This window comes from Blennius ocellaris, assembly GCF_963422515.1.
Source record: "Blennius ocellaris genome assembly, chromosome: 10".
Classification (NCBI taxonomy): Eukaryota; Metazoa; Chordata; class Actinopteri; order Blenniiformes; family Blenniidae; genus Blennius; species Blennius ocellaris.
Window position 1 is genome coordinate 27892964 of NC_137659.1, and position 21249 is coordinate 27914212.

The window sequence follows — 21249 nt, forward strand, 5'->3', positions numbered from 1 at the left end:
ACAGATGCAAAGTTTCATTGAAATCTGCCAGATGTCACTTCTATGGTTTATGGCTGGTTTTCTCAGGCAGCAGCTCTGAAGATGGAAGCAAATGTAATTGTCCTGTGTATTAATGTGACTGTGTGGCTGCGATCAGAAACAGAATGGATTCATTTTCAAGAAAAAAATTCATAAAGGGAACAAAAAATGAAACAGCAGCTATACTGGAATCAAGCATAAAATAAAGCTGTTAGTTCAGTAATGAATTATTTACAATAATTATATCTTCTGGAGGTTTTGGGGATTCTGGGATTTTTGGAGGTTCTGGAGTTTTTGAGTTTTGAAACACTGATAAAAAAAATATTTTACAACTGAAAGAAAAAATGTATTCATGTTGATCAAGCAAGATGGTTCTTTGTTTGAACAACTTCTTTTTTTAAAAAAGAAAAAGAAAATCCAAGTAAAGTGAACTTTGTGTTTTTTCTCCCTAAGATACTGAGATAAACTGGAGTGTATGTTTGATAGATTGTTCGAAGTCCATCTTCCACTAATACAGCAATATCCTGCCTCTCATTAGTATTTAGGGTATTGTAGTATTTGGTGTTTCGAAATACTGAATGAAACAATCAAGATAACAAGATTTTGCTTTGTTGTGTGGATGAATTTAAAAAGAATTGGTCACATTACTGAAATATTCATGATCAGAAAATCAGCCCCTCAAATTGTTTTCTATTTTGAACATTTATACTCGATATATTTGGATAAAGATACAAACTAAAATTTTGGTTGTTGCTACCACAGATTCAATGAAGTTGAAGGAGTAAATTTGATGTGACGTCTGCTCTCTGTGATCTCTGCAGGAAGCTCCACTGCACCAGGAACTTCATCCACATGAATCTGTTTGTATCCTTCATCCTGAGAGCCATCTCTGTCTTCATCAAGGACGGAGTACTGTATGCCCAGGAGGACAGCGACCACTGCTTCACACACACAGTCAGTAACCACAGAGTCTCATTGTGTTGCATCTGTGGGTGTGAGCTCACTTCTCACGGCATTTCACACTTTCACACCATCAACCTTTTATGAAACTTGGTTTGAAAAAACTTGGTTGCAAGTTATATTTCAGAGATTTTTTTTATACTTACAGTCACATTAAGAAAGTTTAGGACATAGTAGATGTAAGTACTTCTTTTTAAAAAACAATTTAAATTGAAATTTTGCATTGTGTTTCAGTATCAACTGTGCTTTATTTGAATAGCCATGTTTGCCTGTAATGGGTCAGCTGTACATGTTGAGTTATGAATACTTGTAAACCATCCATCCATCCATCCATTTTCTGCCACTTATCTGGGGCCAGGTCGCGGAGGCAGCAGTCCGAGCAGAGTTGCCCAGACTTTCCTCGCTCCAGACACTTCCTCCAGCTCCTCCGGTGGCACCCCAAGACGTTCCCAGGCCAGCCGAAAGACATAGTCCCTCCAGCATGTCCTACGTCTGCCCTAAGGCCTCCTACTGGAGGGACATGCCCAGAACACCTCCATGGGGAGGCATCTGGGGGACATCCGAAACAGATGCCCGAGCCACCTCAGCTGGCTCCTCTCAATGTTGAGGAGCAGCCTTGTCGGGGTGGGTGTTGGTCCCCGTGCTCCAAGCCGGCCACTTGGGGGTGGGGTGGGGCGGTGCGGGGGGTCCAGCTGGGCCAAATCCTAGCGACGGGGGGACCTTCTCCCTCTCAGCCCCCTCTACCTTACCTCACCTTACCTCATTCAACAATAGGGGCCAGTGGACGGGGCCTAGGGTGGGGGGTCCAGGACATTTAACTGTGGTCTGCCCCTCCCCCGACTTTGCACCGCCCACAATTTTAACTACACTTAGTCACGCAGGGTCTTGAGGGGATTAGCTGGCTTTTGGGGTTCTTCAGCTTGGCAGTTCTGCGACAATTGCTCCAATTGTGGCAAGATTTTAGCTTCCCAACCGAGTTCAAATATCCTCCAAGATCAATCCAATTTCGCGTAAACGTTCAAGAGTCGTACTCTTGAGTTCGTTGATCACATGAGTCTGAGCGTTCAAAGCTCGGCACAGTCCTTCAGTGACGATAGGCAGCCTTCCCAATGCGGCTGTCCGCGTCTTCTCAACTTTGCGATAGATCAGAAAGCCGCCAGTTCCAATCAGCAGCATACCTGCTATCATGAATCCCAATATGTAGAGGTCTTCCACATCCTCGATGGAAAGAATGGCCAAACACAGGGACCTGCCGGTACCTGTCGACTGCCTTGGGAGTCCTATGAGCTAACAATGCCCGATAGGACTCCTTCTTCAGCTTGACGGCATCCCTTACTTCCGGTTTCCACCACCACGACAGGCGCCAGAGACCCTGCGGCCACAGCTCCGTGCAGCAGCTTCGACAATAGAAGTGGAGAACATGGTCCACTCGGACTCAATGTCTCCAGCCTCCAGGGATAGAAGAGAAGAGAAGCTCTCCCGGAGGTGGGAGTTGAAAACTGCATGGACTGAGGGCTCGGCCAGCCGTTCCCAAAAGGCTCTCATAAAACGTTTGGGCCTGTCTGTCTGGCCTCCTCCCGGTCCAGCGCATCCAACTCACCACCAGGTGGTGATCAGTTGACAGCTCTGCTCCTCTCTTTACCTGAGTGTCCAAGACACGTGGCCGGAGATCAGATGACATGACCACAAAGTATATCATTGACCTCCAGCCTAGGGTGTCCTGGTGCCACATGCACTTATGGACACCCCTGTGCTCGAACATGGTGTTCATTATGGACAAACTGTGACGAGCACAGAAGTCCAATAACAGAACACCGGTCGGGTTCAGATCGGGGAGGCCGTTCCTCCCAATCACCCCCTTCCCAGTCTCGCTGTCATTGCCCACGTGGGTGTTGAAGTCCTCCAGTAGAACAATGGAGTCCCCAGTTGGAGCACTATCCAACACCCCTCCCAGGGACTCCAAGAAGGTCGGTACTCTGAACTGCTCTTCGGTCCAAGGCCAAGACAACAGTCAGAGACCTGTCCCCTAATCGAAGGCATAGGTACGTGACCCTCTCGTTCACCGGGGTGAACTCCAATACATGGCAGCTGAAGTGTGGGGCAATAAGCAAGCCCACGCCAGCGGGCAACTCCAGGAAAGTGGAGTGTCCAGCCCCTGTCGAGGAGCTGGGTTCCAGAGCCCAAGCCGTGCGTGGAGGTGAGCCCGACTATATCTAGACAGTATTTCTCAACCTCCCTCACAAGCTCGGGCTCCTTCCTCCCCAGCGAGGTCACATTCCATGTCCCAAAAACCAGATTCTGTGTCCAGGGATTGGGTCGTCGAGGCCCCTGTCATCGACTGCCACCCAGTCCACACTGCATCCGACACCTACGGTAGCCTCTGTGGGTGGTGGGTACACAGAAGGAAGAGGAGGAAACATGCTAGCAAACATGCTATTGATGACAAATATGCCCTGATTACAAAGCAGAGCCAGCTCTTGGCCTTCATCTCTGCTCCCGTCATCAGGCACCCATGATAAATAAACCTTATCAGAAATGGACATGCCTCCAGCGAGGCCATTGAAATCCCCTCGTACAGGCCCATTAACATTTCAATGGGGACGTTGGCCTTTTCGGTGGTGACCGCTGACAGGCCACCGTCAGCACGCTGATCACAGCTCTTTGTCCCAGCAGCTCAGAGGACGAGATCACTGCTGTCCCCGATGTGGACGCTGCTCATTAGCATCAAGTAATTTGAATACATTCACCTGACATGAAGGTGGCGGCAGCTCCTGTACGTTTGTCACACTCAGCTGAACTTTTCCGGTAATTAGAATATGATCCATAGACGTTGTCACAACCCCGTGACACCTGTTCACATCCCGGACAACCAGACGACGAGACAAAGGACGTAGATATGCTGTCTCAATCCCTCAAATTTGTATTTGTTTCATCAATCCAAATCCAAAATGTAAAAAACGTATTTAAAGTGCATTAGATTTAAGAAGCATATTGGCTGAGCAGTGAGTATCTGTGGTGTCTAGGCTTTTCTGCTGTGTTCATCTTGTGTCTGATTACACCACGTTGTGGCAAGAAGTGGAATTACAAGTCAAGACATGATGGGTCAGATCTGTTAGCATTGTAATCTTTGTAAATCTCTCCACAGCACAATTAGACCCTTCATAAGATTTGGTTGTTTTCTGTGGCGAGCCATAAAGAGCATTGTGAACAGGCCCAAAGCGATTTCACTCAAACCACTTCCTGAGGCGGTCTGGGGATCTGACCACAGAAGCTTTGTAGTGTGAACAGAGTGCATCACAAATGCGTCCCAGGATGGTGGCATCACAGGAAAATACGTCAAACGTTAACAGCATCAGTATGCATCGTATTTTGGTTTAAGAAACTGCACCAGTCTGAGTTTTACAGTCTGTCAAACTTTCCAAAGATGCTATGGAAAAGAACTTGGATGCCTGTGCCTAGAGGTCTGCAGAGACACAATGCCATATTGTGGCCTGGGCATACGATCTGTCTTAACCTGTGCCTGCAGACAGACTGAGGTCATATCTACATCTGCATGACGATGGTTTTTGCGGAAGTAACGTAGATGTAAACAGTCAGGACTCTCCACATGTGATTAGATCAGCGAAACTCAAGTGAATGCCAGTAACGGGCCCTGGAAGGAGCATGCAGACTAGATGATAGAGTGATTCACCACGTCATCCTGTGGTACAGGGCTGGTATGACGCTAGACATTAAAGGGAGTCACTCACTGTAACATCTTGTCTCACAAATGATGAGAGACAGCAGTCACCAATCCGTCACACGTCCTGACAGTTTTATTGACTCTAATTGTTCCACTGCCCATGTTGATGCAGGACAGAAGACTCATAATGAAATCTTGTTTGTTGGGTGGATCCAGAATCTGGATCAAAACCTTCTACTCTACTCATTCAGTTGACTTTTGGCTCTGGTTTAGAGGAGACGTGTGCTCTGAAATACATTCCTGGGTCTTTGACATGAAATATGTTTCAAACATGTTTCTCAGAAGAATCAGCAAAATCATTTTCTCATTTGTTGGGAGTTTGAAGCAGCTCAGACAAGCTGCATCCTGATATTTTGCAATCGTGAATTTCAAGCATTCGTAGATCACATGAAAGAAAAAGAGGAAGTCTCAGGGTGTAAGTGGCCGTACAGCAGTCTAACAACACCAACCATACCTCTAAACAGTAAACATTACTACATTACAAACATTGCAAACTACACTTCGTCACGCAGGGTCTTAAGGGGATAATCTGGCTTTCGGGTTTCTGCCGCTTGGCAGCGGTAGAACGCCCGGGCCCCCGCGACCCCTCAATTTTAAAACCGCACCTTAGACACATACATTGCATCCACCTTATCAAATCACAAATACACACCTCTGCATGTATCCAACACCCCATTGAAATCAGGGTGTGGCGGGTACATGGGGGTTGGTGGGTATTGAGGCTCCTGGGGGTGGGTGGGTGGCTCTTATCCAGCCAGGCCCAACTGGGCCGTTGCTCTTCCTGGTCAGGGGGGGTTGGTCCCGGCTCGGCGGCTGCGGCCTTCTCTGTCCCGCCAGCTTGGGGTGGTGGTGGTGGGGTCGGCCTGGGGCTCTGCACCCTTTATCCTTCTCTTGTGGGCGCCTCTTTCCTCTTACCTCTTGTACTCTCCGTCTGGTGCCTTCCGGGTTGGGGCGTGGCTCTCCATCTGAAGGGGGATGTGTGGGGCACCCCCACTGGTTACAAGTTCTGCCACCCCCAGTGTGGACAGCCTAAAATGTGGCCCTTTCCTCACCTTAGTCCTCGGTGCCCTGCCATGTCTTCATATCACTAGGCATGTCTTCATTTATTTGTGTGTGTCTGCATATGTGGGTGTGTGTTCATTTGCTTTTTAATTATCTGTTTTATCTTTGCACTGTTTTTAAATCTTATTAAAGCACTTTGTATTATTTTATTGTCACATATCATATTGTCTGCCCAAGCTGCCAAACAGATCAAGGGTTAAAAATAAAAAGAAAGAAAGAAAAAACCCAGTAAACAATTAAATACAGTAAACTGCGTTAAAGGTCAGTGTTCCAGATGTGAAATCACAGAATAAGCCCTGATGGGTTGATTCCTCCTCTTGCCTGCAGGTAGCGTGCAAAGCAGTGATGGTCTTCTTCCATTACTGCGTCATGTCCAACTATTTCTGGCTCTTCATTGAAGGTCTGTACCTCTTCACTCTGCTGGTGGAGACTTTCTTTCCAGAGCGACGTTACTTCTACTGGTACACCATCGTGGGATGGGGTGAGTAACTTCTGCATCAGACTGTGTTTTCGAAAGAGTATTCAGCAGATATTTGTCAACACATGTAATCCATAAAGAAGAATAAAATGAGTATGTCACAGTCTCTATACAGAACGTCTTCATGGTGTCAGTTAAATATTTTGTCTGTTTGAGTATTTTTAATATAAAGTATTTTTAATATAAAGGCTACAACCACTAAAATATCAATACTTTTTAAATAAGAGGTCAACATTCTGTACACTCTGTTTTAATTCATTTCTATTGCTTACTGTTTTAATTTGCTTGTTACAGGAACTCCCACGATCTGTGTGACTGTCTGGGCCGTTCTGAGGCTCCATTTTCATGACACTGGGTATGTATACTCAAAATTCTTTAAAAAATACCATCCACTCTTAGAATATATACCCAGGTCTTTAAATATTCTCCCAAATCTATAAATATCCCCAACCCTCTAATACGCCCTAAATTATTTATTTATCATCAAATATATGAGCACACATTAGAAATACTCCATTGAGGATAAGCTGGCTTTCGGGGTTCTGCTGCTGGGCAGCGGTAGAACACCCGGGACCCCGCTGCCACTCAATTTTAAACCGCGCTTTAGATACCGTATTTTCCGCCCTATAAGGCGCACCTAAATACCTCAAATTTTCTCAAAAGCTGCCAGTGCGCCTTATAGCCCGGTGCGCCATATATATGGACGATTGTTCTACTCAAGACTGCTATTTGACAGCTGAACAACCAGAAGCTTTTATTTTGACAACTCTAACTTCGCAACCGGATCTTCAGAGCGGACGACACTCCGCACAACACCTTAATCACTCATGGTTGCACACCAACATTCTAACAAACCAAAATAAACTAGATGAAATAATTACTCCCTAAACTGGGGAACAAAAACACAGCATAAACACAATCAACACAACATTCACGGTTGAATTGGTGGAGGATGAGATCTTGTAGTGGCCTGGTGGGGGCCTGGCTGGCGGCCCGGGGAGTAGGGGGCTTCCCCCTCCCCACCAAGTAAATGTAAGTGTGTGCGTATGTGTGTCTGTGTGTGTATGCGCATGCTTAGGTGTGGGTTGGGATTAGGGGATGGGACGGGGCGGTGGGTGGGGGTGGGGGGTGGGGGGGGTGTTGGTTTTGTTGGCGTCTAGCCCTGGTGGCCTCGGACCTCAGGCACCTGGGTGGTACTGTGGGCCCCTCCCCCACAACAGTTCCATTCACACCCAGTGGACAAACCACACACACACACACTCTCACACTCACACACACACACACACACACACACACACACACACACACACACACACACACACACACACACACACACACACACACACACACACATACACACACACACTTCCGCTCCTCATTGATGAGATTTGCTGCTGATTTTTCTTATTTTCTGCTATTGTTCTTTCAATTATCAAAATCATGTTTTTTGTTCTTTGTTTTGTGTCATTTTGTTTTTGCATATGTTATCATTGTTGTTTTGCTTTTTGTTTGTTGTTGTTTTGTTTTTTTTGCCTTCCTGCTAATTTATACTCTTACTAGAAAATAATTTTAATATCTAGATAGTACTGCTCAGGCTGCTTTAATCTCATGATAGTTGCGCACGTCGCTTAGACGCGGAGAAGCTAGCTATAGCTAAAGAGGAGTTTGCCTATATGGAGCGTTTGGGCATCGTGAGGCGTTCCAACAGCCCGTGGGCCTCGCTGCTTCACATGGTGCCGAAGGCAGACGGGTCATGGCGGCCATGTGGAGATTTTCGCCGCCTTAACAATATCACTGTGCATTATTGCTACCCCATTCGGGCTTTCTGAGTTCCTGCGCAGTCCTTTTGGCCTTAAAGGGGCAGCACAGACTTTTCAGAGGTTGATGGACTCGGTGCTGCGCGACCTTGCTTTCGTGTTTGTTTACCTGGACGACATCTTGGTGGCTAGTTCTTCAGCTGAGGAACATTTGTCACACCTAAAGCAAGTTTTTCAGCGCCTTGGGGAACACGGCCTTATTGTCAATCCTGCTAAGGGCCAGTTTGGTCTGCCTGTGATTGACTGTTTGGGTCATGGTATTTCAGCTCAGGGTGCCATTCCGTTGCCTTCTAAGGTGCAAGCGGTGACAGATTTCCCTCGTCCAGCCTCGGTTAAGGCCCTGCAGGAGTTTTTGGGCATGATTAATTTCTACAACCGCTTTCTTCCGCGTGCCGCCCACCTTCTGCAGCCACTTTATGGGGCTCTGCGATTGAAGAAGGGCTCCGACCCAGTTGACTGGACACCGGATCGTGTCCAGGCCTTTGAAAGCGCCAAGTCTGCTCTTGCTGATGCAGCTCTTTTAGCCCATCCAGCACCTTCAGCACCCATCTCTTTAATGACTGATGTGTCTTATATAGCGATGGGGGCTGTGGTAGAACAGCAGGTGGCTGGAGTTTGGCAGCCTCTACCATTTTTCAGCCGCAAGTTACGGGATAGCGAACGCAATTATAGTGTTTTTGACCGTGAGTTGTTGGCGTTATATCTTGCAACTCGTCATTTCCGTTTCCTTTTGGAGGGCCGTTCATTCACAGCTTATGTGGATCACAAACCGTTGACCTTTGCGATGTCTAAGGTGACGGAGCTGTGGTCTGCTCGCCAGCAGCGCCATTTGGCATCCATCTCCGTGTTTACGACCAATATTTGGCATGTTGCTGGTAAGGCGGAGTGTGTCGCTGATTGTCCGTCTCGTGTGCTTGTGTGTCCCGTGCATCTGGGGGAATTTTTGCCTGTGAGTTCTGCGCCGCGACCCCGGTCAGACGTCGGTCCATTTTCCTCCAGCAGTTTTTCAGCTCCGGGCCCCCATTCACCACTGTTTTCCACGGTCGTTTGTTCCGGCGGAGCTCAATTCGGCCCGTCTTGTGTTTGTGCGACATGACGCTCACTGCTCGCCCTTACAACCCCTGTATGATGGCCCCTTTAGGGTCCTGGAGAAGGGTCCTAAGGTTTTTGTGCTGGATATGGGTGGGCGTAGGGAGTGCATTTCGTTAGACAGGCTGAAGCCCGCTCATATGATGGCTGATGAGGTCATGTGTCCGGCCCAGGTTCCCCGTCGTGGTCGCCCTCCTTCAAGATCCCCAGTGTTTTCTCCTCCTCATGGACGCCCTGCTCGCCGAGTTTCGCCTGTGGTTTTGCATGAGGGACAACGCAGCTGTTTTGGCCGACCGTTACAGCCTCCAGTGAGGTATTGACTGGTTTCCCAGATTTGCCTTCTGGGTGAGAACTCATCTCTCTCACCCAGTAGCATGATGGGAAAAGGGGCTGTTGCCGTACTGTTCAGTCGAGTTTTGGCGGTTGCTAAATAAAGACGTGTTCCTACCTTCAGCTCTGACTCATCCTTCGTCCTGCCACACTCCATTGCTTTATGTCTTAAGCCTTTTGAGTATTCTGTATACTTATATTTAAGGTACAGTATTTACACAGCAGAACACTATGTTAGTCGACACCCTGCAAACACAGATGTTCTGCCGTGATTTTAAATCATGGTAACCACTGGCTTCGTTCCATGTAAGTTAAAGATGCACTGACACCAGTGTCTTAAAAGACAAGTACGAGTACAAACCTTTAGTTACTTGCTGATACTGAGTGGCAATATGTACTAATTGTTTTCTAAGTGTTTCAAGTCAAGTACTTTTTTTGTCACAAACAACAATTATACATACTCTATATGTAGTGAAATGATTTAAGTCACCTGTTCTCCACCAAATCAAGAGTTTTTTGGAGATGATATTAATAGTAATTAATTAAGAAAAGAAAAAAGAAGTTTCGAACTTTGATCTGATTAAACTAAATTCTCCATAGCATATACAGTGGTTTGCAAAAGTATTGATCCCCCCTTTTCTACATTCAGCCACATTACAACCACAAATGTAAATTAATGTTGTTGATTTTATGTGATAGACTAACACAAGGTGAAGTGGTAGGAAAATGATACGTGGTTTTCACATTCAGTTGACTTAGCTTCACCTCATGTTTATACTTTGTTTATGTGTAAAGTCATCAATACTCAATACTACTGATCTGTGTCCATAAAAATTATCTGCTTCATACCATCATGTTTCTGTACTTGCTTCAACATATTTCTCTTTTAGATGGATAAATAAGTTCAATTAAAAAGTTACATGGAGCTGTTGCTCCTTTTTTCAAAATATGGAACATGATTTTAGCGATAGTAAGCACACCGATATTATATTAGAATAGATATCAAATACAGACTACATTACAGTAACCAAGTGAAATATATATAATTTGATATGAAACAGAAGGGTAAACTCTGTATTACTGCAGTATTGAGTTGCAAATCTGTTTCATGTGTTCAAACCTGTCCTTGACAAATAGTGAGTAACTGTATTGCTCTCCTGTGATTATTAAAAGTCCCTTTTGTCCTCCGGCAGATGCTGGGATACCAATGAGCACACTGCCCTCTGGTGGGTGATCAAAGGACCTGTTGTGGCCTCCATCATGGTAACTGGAACACGTCACTGTGCAAAACAACAGACTGAAACAAACAAACACACACACACACACACACACACACACACACACACACACACACACACACACACACACACACACACACACACACACACACACACTTACTGAATTCCTCCTCTTCATGGTTGTGTGTGGAGATCTTCTCCATACATTTCTTGTGTTCTCGCTTTATGATTTATGATTTATGTTGGCTGAAGTAGTTGTTAAAGGATTTATTTCTTTATTTATTCCTTTATTTATTGGAAATTAATTATTTAAAATGGTGTGGATTGTTGTTTTCCAGTCAATTTTCCATTCTTATATTGCCCACCTTTAAAAGAAAAAAAAATGTATTGCTGGTACAATTAACTGCTGCTAAATATGTTTGGCTGAGGAAGATTTCCTACAATTGAATTCTGAGACACTTTACACAAAGTCTGATTCAGTGGCAGATCTCGAAAACTGCAGAGGAGATGGTAACTGTAAATACTACTTTGTTTTGTACAGATAAACTTTGTCCTCTTCATCGGAATCATCATCATCCTGGTGCAGAAGCTGCAGTCTCCGGATATTGGAGGAAACGAATCCAGCATCTATCTGTAAGTGAGTGTCGGCTCGTTCAGTGTCACGACACTTCAGTCTGTGTGTGACAAGTTCAGGGGTGCTTTCCTTTATGTTCGGCTCAAGAATTAATGTCTTTTTATGTATTGTCAACAGTTCCCCTCAAAATACTAGAATACTCAGGTACACACACACTGCAGATTCTCTGCTTTAGATTATATTGGTCAAAATACTGTGAGAGCTCGATTTGTAACAACAACCTAAAATATTATAATAAAACAACCAAAATTGTTATAAAACATAATGTAATAAACCCAAAATGTTATAACTGGTTGACAATTAAATAATAGTACTGAGCCTGATATGCAATAAAAAAAATTACAAAAAGATTGAATAAGAATTTAAAGTCCTAGTGAAATAAAAATTCGACCTCCAAAACACTCTGGCTATCGCTTCTAGGGACGTTTTTATGCTAACTGGCCCAAGGGTAAAATGTTAAAACACGGCAATCTGCGAGAAAATCGCAGATAAAAAGCGCTATTTTCGCTGCTCGGCGGAGCTTCTGACAATAATAGAGTGACATCACTAGTTGTGCACACGCCCAAGTTGTGTTTACATTATGGCGGATCAGCGTTTTGACCACGAAGAGGCTGAATTTAACGATATTTCATCATCATCGGGCATTTCAAATGCAGTGATTGATGAAGAAGACACAGAATGGGTCGTTCTGCCATTGGTGACCCCGTTTTGAACATGTTTGAGGAAGAAGACTGTTTGTCCTCGTCTCCTCGCCTCAGCAGCCGCCAGTTTTCACCTTTGAGGCTTTGAGGCTCCTGACTTTTGGCAGAACGACCCGGCTTCGTGGATCATGTCGAAGCGCTTTTCCGACTGCGCGGAATCACCGAAGATGAGTCCAGGTATTACTTGATCGTCTACTAGCCGCCCGAGCTAGCGGCTCCCGCTAGCCGCCCGAGCTAGCGGCTCCCGCTAGCCGCCTGTGCTCCTTTTCTCCTCTCTCGGGTCTCTTCCAGGCTCAATCTTTCGTCAAGGCTCATAAAACACCGACTATAACTTCAAACCACTGTAAAAACGTCGATATTTAAGAGGGAAACAATGCAAGCCAATATAAACACAACAGATCAAGATCTGCACAACTCTTGATGTCACGCCCACAAAGAAGGATTCCCCCGATTTCGTCGGCTGGAGATTCAAAATTCAAATAACTTTGTTATGCGACAACAGTGGTGGGGCAGAGTCGGAGGAACCTTATAAGTAGTACCCCAACTATCGTTTTTTGCAAAGTAGTGTTTTACATTTCACTAGGCCTTTAAATGTAACCTAAATATGTTTAATGGTTCTACATTATTCTATACTGATGATTGGAGAAATAGATTACAGATTATAAAGAACAGAAGGTAAATAAGAATATAAATGACTTGGGAAACAGTAATCTTACAGAAATACCATAAACTGTACATAGATATATGTATAAACAAATAGTCCAAACTTTTACAACTTTCAGTGTTTTTCAAATTGAAGTAGGTCAAATTCAAGTCCAAACCATAAATCAGTGACTCCCTTTATGATGTAATAATTTTATTACGCTGTTATTTTTTCCTGCCCCACAACGTAATAAGAGTTTTGTTACATGATGGACCACCGATTACATTTCAGATTTTATTACATAATTTTTTATAACAATTCCGGTTGTTGTTACATTTCAGGCTCTAACAAGCCCTCATGATAAACCACATTATATTGAATTTGTCTGGGAACAAATGTCTTTTTGGAGATTTTTAAATGAAGCATTTGAAGCTAAAAAGCTTTAAAAGAAAAGCGTGTTTTCAGAGATAAATCTTAATCCTGCTCCATTACATGAGGGAGTCACTTCAGCTGAATGTTGCTGGCTGAGCGTCGCAGACTTTCCTCCTGCAGGGTGGCGACGTCCAGCAGATGATCTCAATCTGATGTTCAGACCGAGTGTGTGCACAAGAATGAAGCTGTGTGTGAAGCTGTGTGTGTCTGTGTCCCTAAAGGCGTTGTCTCTGTTGTGTTGTGTGTTGTCTTTTTGTCGTGTAGCAGCTGTGCTCAGAAATGCTTCAGTGAGCCCACTCAGGCTGTTCAGCATTCGTGCAGGATGTCAGAGTTATCCACCATCACACTGTAAGTGTGTGTTTGTGTGTGTGTGTGTGTGTGTGTGTGTGTGTGTGTGTGTGTGTGTGTGTGTGTTTGTCCCATGACACACTTGTTTTGTGTGTCTGTCTTTTGTGTTTTGAGGTATTTTTTTATTAATATCAATGGTTCAAGCTCCCAAATGACAGTAAAACCACAACATTTAATTTGGACAGTTTTTAAATGATTTACCAGCAGAATTCTTCATTTGGTTTGTTTGTGTCTCTTGTAGGTGAAGTGTTTCCACAAGTGTTGGTACAGTCGAACTCTTCTTCTCTAGTTTGAAAAAAGGCTTGAGTGACGCACCACACAAACTTATAGGACAAATGACGCTGCCGCAATGGATAATGGATAGTTTAAATATATTTAAAGAATTTCCCTTTGGGATTAATACGCTATTCTATTCTGTTCTGTTCTGTTCTGTTCTGTTCTGTTCTGTTCTGTTCTGTTCTGTTCTGTTCTGTTCTGTTCTGTTCTGTTCTGTTCTGTTCTGTTCTGTTCTATTCTATTCTATTCTATTCTATTCTATTCTATTCTATTCTATTCTATTTTATTTTATTTTATTTTATTTTATTTTATTTTATTTTATTTTATTTTATTTTATTTTATTTTATTTTATTTTATTTTATTTTATTTTATTTTATTTTATTTTATTTTATTTTATTTTAATTTAATTTAATTTAATTTAATTTAATTTATTCTATTCTATTATCTTTTAATTTCAGGAGGTCTACTGTGCTCAAAAATGTATTTCAGATTCTGATGGGTTTGTCTGTGAAGAGTACAGTTTATTCTTTTTTCAAAGACTTCTCTGATTATGTTGTTTATTACTTGTGGCTCATGAGTGATTTTTACCATTTAAGAGTTTTAATGGAGGATATTGTGCCATTATCAGAAATAAATAGTAGCTGACTAGCGAGATATTTCAGTCATTTGAACCTGTCGGAAAAGAGCAAAGTTTCATGTGTTTACGAAAACCTAATGTATTTCTATATTTACTCAGCATTTCCTCAAAGTTTTTGGGATCAAACTGAAAGTTTGTTCACAAAGTTCTTCAACTTTATGAGATAAGTTGCAGTGACCAAAACAATTTTTTTTTTTTTTAAAGATGCCATTGATGTCATTGAAGTTCTGGCCGTGTGTGTGTGTGTGTGTGTGTGTGTGTGTGTGTGTGTGTGTGTGTGTGTGTGTGTGTGTGTGTGTGTGTGTGTGTGTGTGTGTGTGTGTGTGTGTGTGTGTGTGTGTGTGTGTGTGAGTGCAAAAAATAAAAGTTAACAAAACAACTAGTGCAAAGTGGAGGATGTAAACGACAACAACAGAGAATTGTAACGTCACATATCTGCATAGCTCTAAGCCCCGCCTACTTTTTAAGCTCCTCTCTGCAGTGGAAACGAGTACCGGACTTGGCTCCGGTTACGCTTTGCCGTACCGCTCCGTAACGCTCTGTTCCGTCCCTGCACTTTTTGTGCGGTGGAAGCACAGCTATAATGGCCGTCTGATCAGTGCAGCTTTTTTCTAGAAAATCTTCCTCATGAATTGACGTTTAAGGTTTGAGGATTGATTCAAACTAAACCAGTGTCCAGGTTGAAGAAGGACTTCATGGGCAACAATAAGGAAAAAATGTGTCATTTCAACAGCCTGCTCCTTGACAAATTGATGTTTGACCCACATTGATTCCAAACTGTGAGGAAGAGTGTTGAAGCTGCGTCTTTTTAAAATTATTAAAATGTTGTCTTGTGTGCAGGCGTCTGGCTCGCTCCACCCTGCTGCTCATCCCGCTGTTTGGGATCCACTATACCGTGTTTGCCTTCTCGCCCGAGGACGTCAGGCAGAGGGAGCGGCTGGTGTTCGAGCTGGGACTCGGATCCTTCCAGGTACGCTCAATCCACAGCCCTGTTCCACATCCAGGTCCAGGACCAGATCCAGATCCAGATCCAGACCCAGACTACAAGTCTTTCAACTGGATCCAGGTTCTCTGAACTTGTTTCAAAAAACAAAATTCAGTTGCCTGTCCACACCTGGACTCATTAGACTGGATCCAGACTCTTTAGATCAGCGGTCCCCAACCCCCAGGCGGCGGACCAATACCGGTCTGTGGGTCGTTTGGTACAGGACCACACAGAAAGAATAAATAACTTATATAATTTCTGTTTTATTTATTATCCGAGTCTGAACAATCTTTTATTTTGAAAAATTACCGAATTCTCTCCATTACAACCGTCTATGACTCACATCTGTGTTGGTCACATATAGCACTGATATTAAACTAATATTAAACCCACAAGCAGAAAAATTAGTAAATACCAGTCTTATTTGGAAAGTTTCTTTGCAAAGGGAAAAAGGTCCAGTGAGGAGACAGAAGAATAATACACAAGTAAGTAGAAAGACATACAAGTACACAGTGGATTCAATTTTATTATTGTGGCAGTACGAAGGATGAGTCAGAGCTGAAGGTCTTTGAGGCCCCAGGGAGCCTCAAAACTACACCCCTTTTCTCATCATCCTGCTGGGTGAGAGGCCTGAGTCCTAACGGCCACCACACAGCCCCCCCCACCCGAACACCCAGAAGGCAAATCTGGGAAACCAGTCAGTATCTCACAGGAGGCTTTAACGGTTGGCCAAAACAACTGCGTTGTCCCTCATGCAAAACCGCGGAAGAAACTCGGCGAGCAGGGCGTCCACGAGGAGGAGAAAACACTGGGGGTCTTGAAGGAGGGCGACCACGACGGGGAACCTGGGCTGGACACATGACCTCATCAGCCATCATACAGGGGTTGTAAGGGCGAGCGGTGAGCGTCATGTCGCACGAACACAAGACGGGCCGAATTGAGCTCCGCCGGAACAAACGACCGTGGAAAACAGTGGTGAATGGGGGCCCGGAGCCGAAAAACTACTGGAGGAAAATGGACCGACGTCTGCCCGGGGTCGCGGCACAGAACTCACAGGCAAAAATTCCCCCAGATGCACGGGACACACAAGCACACGAGACAGACAATCAGCGACACAATCCGCCTTACCAGCCACATGCCGAATATCGGTCGTAAACTCGGAGATGGATGCCAAATGGCGCTGCTGGCGAGCAGACCACAGCTCCGCCCTCTGAGACATCGCAAAGGTCAACGGTTTGTGATCCACATAAGCTGTGAATGAACGGCCCTCCAAAAGGAAACGGAAATGACGAGTTGCAAGACATAACGCCAACAACTCACGGTCAAAAACACTATACTTGCGTTCGCTATCTCGTAACCTGCGGCTGAAAAATGGTAGAGGCTGCCAAACTCCAGCCACCTGCTGTTCTACCACAGCCCCCATCGCTATATAAGACACATCAGTCATTAAAGAGATGGGTGCTGAAGGTGCTGGATGGGTTAAACGCTTATATACGATGACCGAAAAAGTCAATCACAGGCAGACCAAACTGGCACTTAGCAGGATTGACAATAAGGCCGTGTTCCCCAAGGCGCTGAAAAACTTGCTTTAGGTGTGACAAATGTTCCTCAGCTGAAGAACTAGCCACCAAGATGTCGTCCAGGTAAACAAACACGAAAGCAAGGTCGCGCAGCACCGAGTCCATCAACCTCTGAAAAGTCTGTGCTGCCCCTTTAAGGCCAAAAGGCATGTGCAGGAACTCAAAAAGCCCGAACGGGGTAATCACTGCAGTTTTAGGCACATCATCTGCACGCACAGGAAAGTCTTGAATATGCGGAACGGGATAGCGATCATGCACAGTGATATTGTTAAGGTGGCAAAAATCACCACATGGCCGCCATAACCCGTCTGCCTTCGTCACCATGTGAAGCGGCGAGGCCCACGGGCTATTAGAACGTCTCACGATGCCCAAACGCTCCATATTGGCAAACTCCTCTTTAGCTATAGCTAGCTTCTCTGCGTCTAAGCGACGTGCTGCCGCAAATACCGGCAGGCCCGTGTTAGAAATGAAATGCTCAACACCATGCTTTGTCACCATGGTGGAAAATACAGGCTTGGTCAAAGACGGATACTCCCCCAACAAACGCTGAAACACATTCTCTGGTGCTAAAAAATTAGCGCAGGTTAACAGCTCAGGTCCCCCGGTCTCACACGGATAGGTAGCAAATGACACTACATCGATCAACTGGCGGTTCGCGACATCAACCAGCAAATCATGAGCAAAGAGAAAATCAGCACCAATAATGGGAACAGTAATGGAGGTGATCACAACGTCCCTCTTAAACTGGCGTCCGTGGAAACATACAGTTGCTGACCTACTGCCAAAAGATGAGATGGGGGAACTGTTGGCCGCGCTCAACGGAAGTCCTGTGTCCCCGGCCGACAAATCCGTGCCGGCTGGAGGGAGGAGGCTCAGCTGCGAGCCGGAGTCCACCAGAAAACGTGTCCCTGACACCAATTCTTTGACGAAAAGGAGCTCACTCCGTCCACCAGCACCCACAGCTGCTACTGAGTGCTGGCCCTGGCGTTTCCCGGCGCCTCGAACGTGCAAGGAGGGACGCAGCGTCGCGCCTTGGCGCCAAACCGCTGATGAAAAAAACACAGGCGGGTCCCGCGTCGTCTCCGGGCGGAGACTCCGGCCACCACCGCAGGGTCTGCGTCCTCCGTCACCAGCTGGGGGGGCTCCGCTTTCACACCTTGTACCGCAAATCTCCTTGTCGCCAGCAGAACTCGATCCGCCTCCTCGGCTAAACCACGGCAGTACTCCTCGGCCAAGCAGCGGGAGTTAGCCAAAACTGCGCGCGCTGGTGGCGGAAGCTGGCGCAGAAACAAGTGGGGGGAAAAGAATCCACCCTCATCCATGCCCAACAGCGACAGCATGTTGTTCATCAAGTCCACGGCCGATGCTGTCCACTAAACTAGGCAGGGAGAGGAGTTTGTCCGCCCTCTCGGCGACAGAAAGACAGAATCTCCGAAGCGGTAGTTTGCGGTGTTTGAGCATGGTGAATTTTCCGAGCCGCAGGGTAGCGCGCAGGAGTTGCATTACCCGCCTGGTGGCCTGCTGGTCCAAGGCGGCGATGATCAAGTAGTACCTCTGCTCATCCTCAGTGATTCTTCGCAGTCGGAAAAGCGCTTCGACATGCACAAACCACGAAGCCGGGTAATTTTGCCAGAAGTCGGGAAGCCTCAGAGCCGTGGTGAAAACTGCCGTCTTGGGCGGCTGAGGAGAGGTGGACGAATCAACGTCACAGTCTTCTGCTCCCTCGAACATGTCCATAACGGGGTCACCAATGTGGCAGGATGAAGGATGAGTCAGAGCTGAAGGTATGAACACGTCTTTATTCAGCAACTGCCAAAACTCGACTGAATAATATGGCAACAGCCCCAGGCGCAGGAGCCTCAAAGCCCCGCCCCTTTTCCTATCATCCTGCTGGGTGAGAGGCCTGAGTCCTAACGGCCGCCACATTATTATATTTACAAAATACCACAATTTTTGTGTTGGTCATATCATTTTATTTTGTTGTATTTTTCTACCACCCTTTAAGGCCGGTCTGTGAAAATATTGTCTGACATTAAACCGGTCCATGGTGCAAAGAAGGTTGGGGACCGCTGCTTTAGATTAAAAAAAAGAAAAGAAAAGAAAAGAAAAAAATTTACTATAAAAACAGCAGTTTTTATAGATAACTAAAAAAAAAAAAAGAACAAATGGAGTTAAAAACTGTGTTGGGATTTATGGTTGGTAATTAGCATTTATAATTACTGTGAGTAATGGATTACTGAAAGTAATTGATTACTGAAAGTAATTTGGGAAAAATTGGAAGTACTAATGAAGTAAACGGTCATTTACTCATCAGCAATTCCTAGAGTAATTGAGTAATTACTTTTTAAATAAATTATCAAAAAGTATGTATTAATGAAAAATTATTAATTTGAATAAATTGATTATTTATCAAATAATAATTGAATTGGGGCACCACCAGCTAAGCTGGAAATAGCTAATACCAAATTCCAGTCTCGTTTGTCAAAAGGTTATTTAAGTTAGCTAATATTTCTGTGTAAATATAACAATCTTGAATAACAAGGAAGGTGTGAGATTCGAGCACAGACTGTTACAAACCAGTGAATTGTCAACAATAAATACACAATGATTACCAAGAATCGATCAATTCAGTTAAAATGCGTTTATTAACAAAAATGTATTCATTAAAGAATAATTCAGGAATTATTCATTAAAACAACACAATCAAGCAATAAACATCAAACACGGAGATCTAATCTATTAAACAGCAAACACTATGTACAAAGAAAGAGGGTGTGTGTGTGTGTGTGTGTGTGTGTGTGTGTGTGTGTGTGTGTGTGTGTGCGTGTGTGTGTGTGTGTGTGTGTGTGTGTGTGTGTGTGTGTGTGTGTGTGTGTGTGTGTGTGTGTAAGCCTGAGTGGGGATGTAATGACCACGAGTGTCCACCAGGTGGCGGCGGACCTTGGAGGGTCAGTGTGAGTGGGTGCAATGACCTCGAACGGACACCAGGTGGCGGCAGGCGTCTGGTTCAAGGCAGTGACCGTAACGACCACTAGGGGTGCGGCGGCGCACGAAGGGAGAATGCAATGACTCGACTTGTCCACCGAGTGGCGGCCTCTCGAGAGATTGCAATCACCCACGCGGCCACCAGAGGCGCTCGGCGCACTCTTTCTGGACGGCGTGACGTCACTGTGCTCGTGCACGGCTCGTGAGCCTGCTTGGAGCTGCTTGGGAATTCCCAGGGACAGTGAACTACACACGGTCTCAGACACGCATGGAGGACAGCTGTTGCCGAGTTGCGCGATCGTTTGTGAGGAGAGGAGAAGAGAGAACGGAGGGGGAGAAAGGATCTACTGTGTGTCCAGCTCTGCACACTGTCTCGGTTTGCACACGGAGTCTAAAAATGAGAGTGAGACAAGATCCAGGCTCCAGGAGCAGAGGGGCAGACAGAGAGAGCCTCCCTCTGCACAGTGCGGGAGGTTCGCGTGGATGTGAATCCAACGACCAGGCACAGATTGGTTGAAAATACGGGATCGGCGTCCCTGAGTTCAAACACAATAATAAAACACACAGCAATATTAAAGTCACGTTATTCTAATTGCCTGCCCAGACTCTAAAGCCCCGTCTCCACCGCACACAAGTGCCGGGCCGGAGCGGAGCGGTTTGGAGCAGTTCGGAAGCACTAACCCCGACCGAAATTTTGGATCGCGTCTCCACTGCAGAGAGGAGCGTAAAAAGTGGGCGGGATGTTGAGCGCCGCGTAACGACGCAGGGGGTGACGTCATCACGCAAGAACACGCAAAGGATTGTGGGAAAAGCTCGGAGCAACATGGAGGATAAGTGGTGGTCGTTGCTGTGCTTGCATGGTTGTTGTTTTACGTGCAAGAACACGTTTTGCTCGAGGAAGCAGTGCTGCGCGCACACAGGAGAAGAATGACATTGTTGCGGTCGATAGCGTTCCCGACGCACGCGGTGGACAGGAGAAGAAGGAGACGCAACAGGGTAAGCAGCCTCACGACAAACAAACATTCTCTGTGACTTTCCAACAATGTAACTGGTGCTATAATACATGTTTAACCTTTAATGTGAGCCAGACACAGCTTATGAAGTGTAATATGACCTCGTGATAAACGTAGTGAGTTCATAGAGTTGACGCTACAATTCACAAAAGTGAAATATTCATGACATGTGACTAGTTTCATTACCTGATTATAGCACGTTGGCTCCTGTTTTTACAGTCATTACCTGACAATCTAAAGAATGAGGTTGTTATGACCATTGTGGCTCGTCCACAAGTTGT

The 21249-nt window shown here is 45.3% G+C and overlaps 1 protein-coding gene across 1 annotated transcript in view; it reads left to right on the top strand.

The window, feature by feature from the left end:
* Window positions 1–21249, top strand: part of LOC308135744 (pituitary adenylate cyclase-activating polypeptide type I receptor-like) — a gene marked incomplete at both ends in the record, with an annotated part of 57161 nt that overhangs the window by 20425 nt on the left and 15487 nt on the right. The window contains 6 exons of the mRNA XM_080503847.1: window positions 840–976; window positions 6114–6263; window positions 6555–6615; window positions 10690–10759; window positions 11276–11367; window positions 15246–15375. Coding sequence (XP_080359973.1) covers window positions 840–976; window positions 6114–6263; window positions 6555–6615; window positions 10690–10759; window positions 11276–11367; window positions 15246–15375 — 640 coding nt within the window. The remainder of the gene's footprint in view (window positions 1–839; window positions 977–6113; window positions 6264–6554; window positions 6616–10689; window positions 10760–11275; window positions 11368–15245; window positions 15376–21249) is intronic.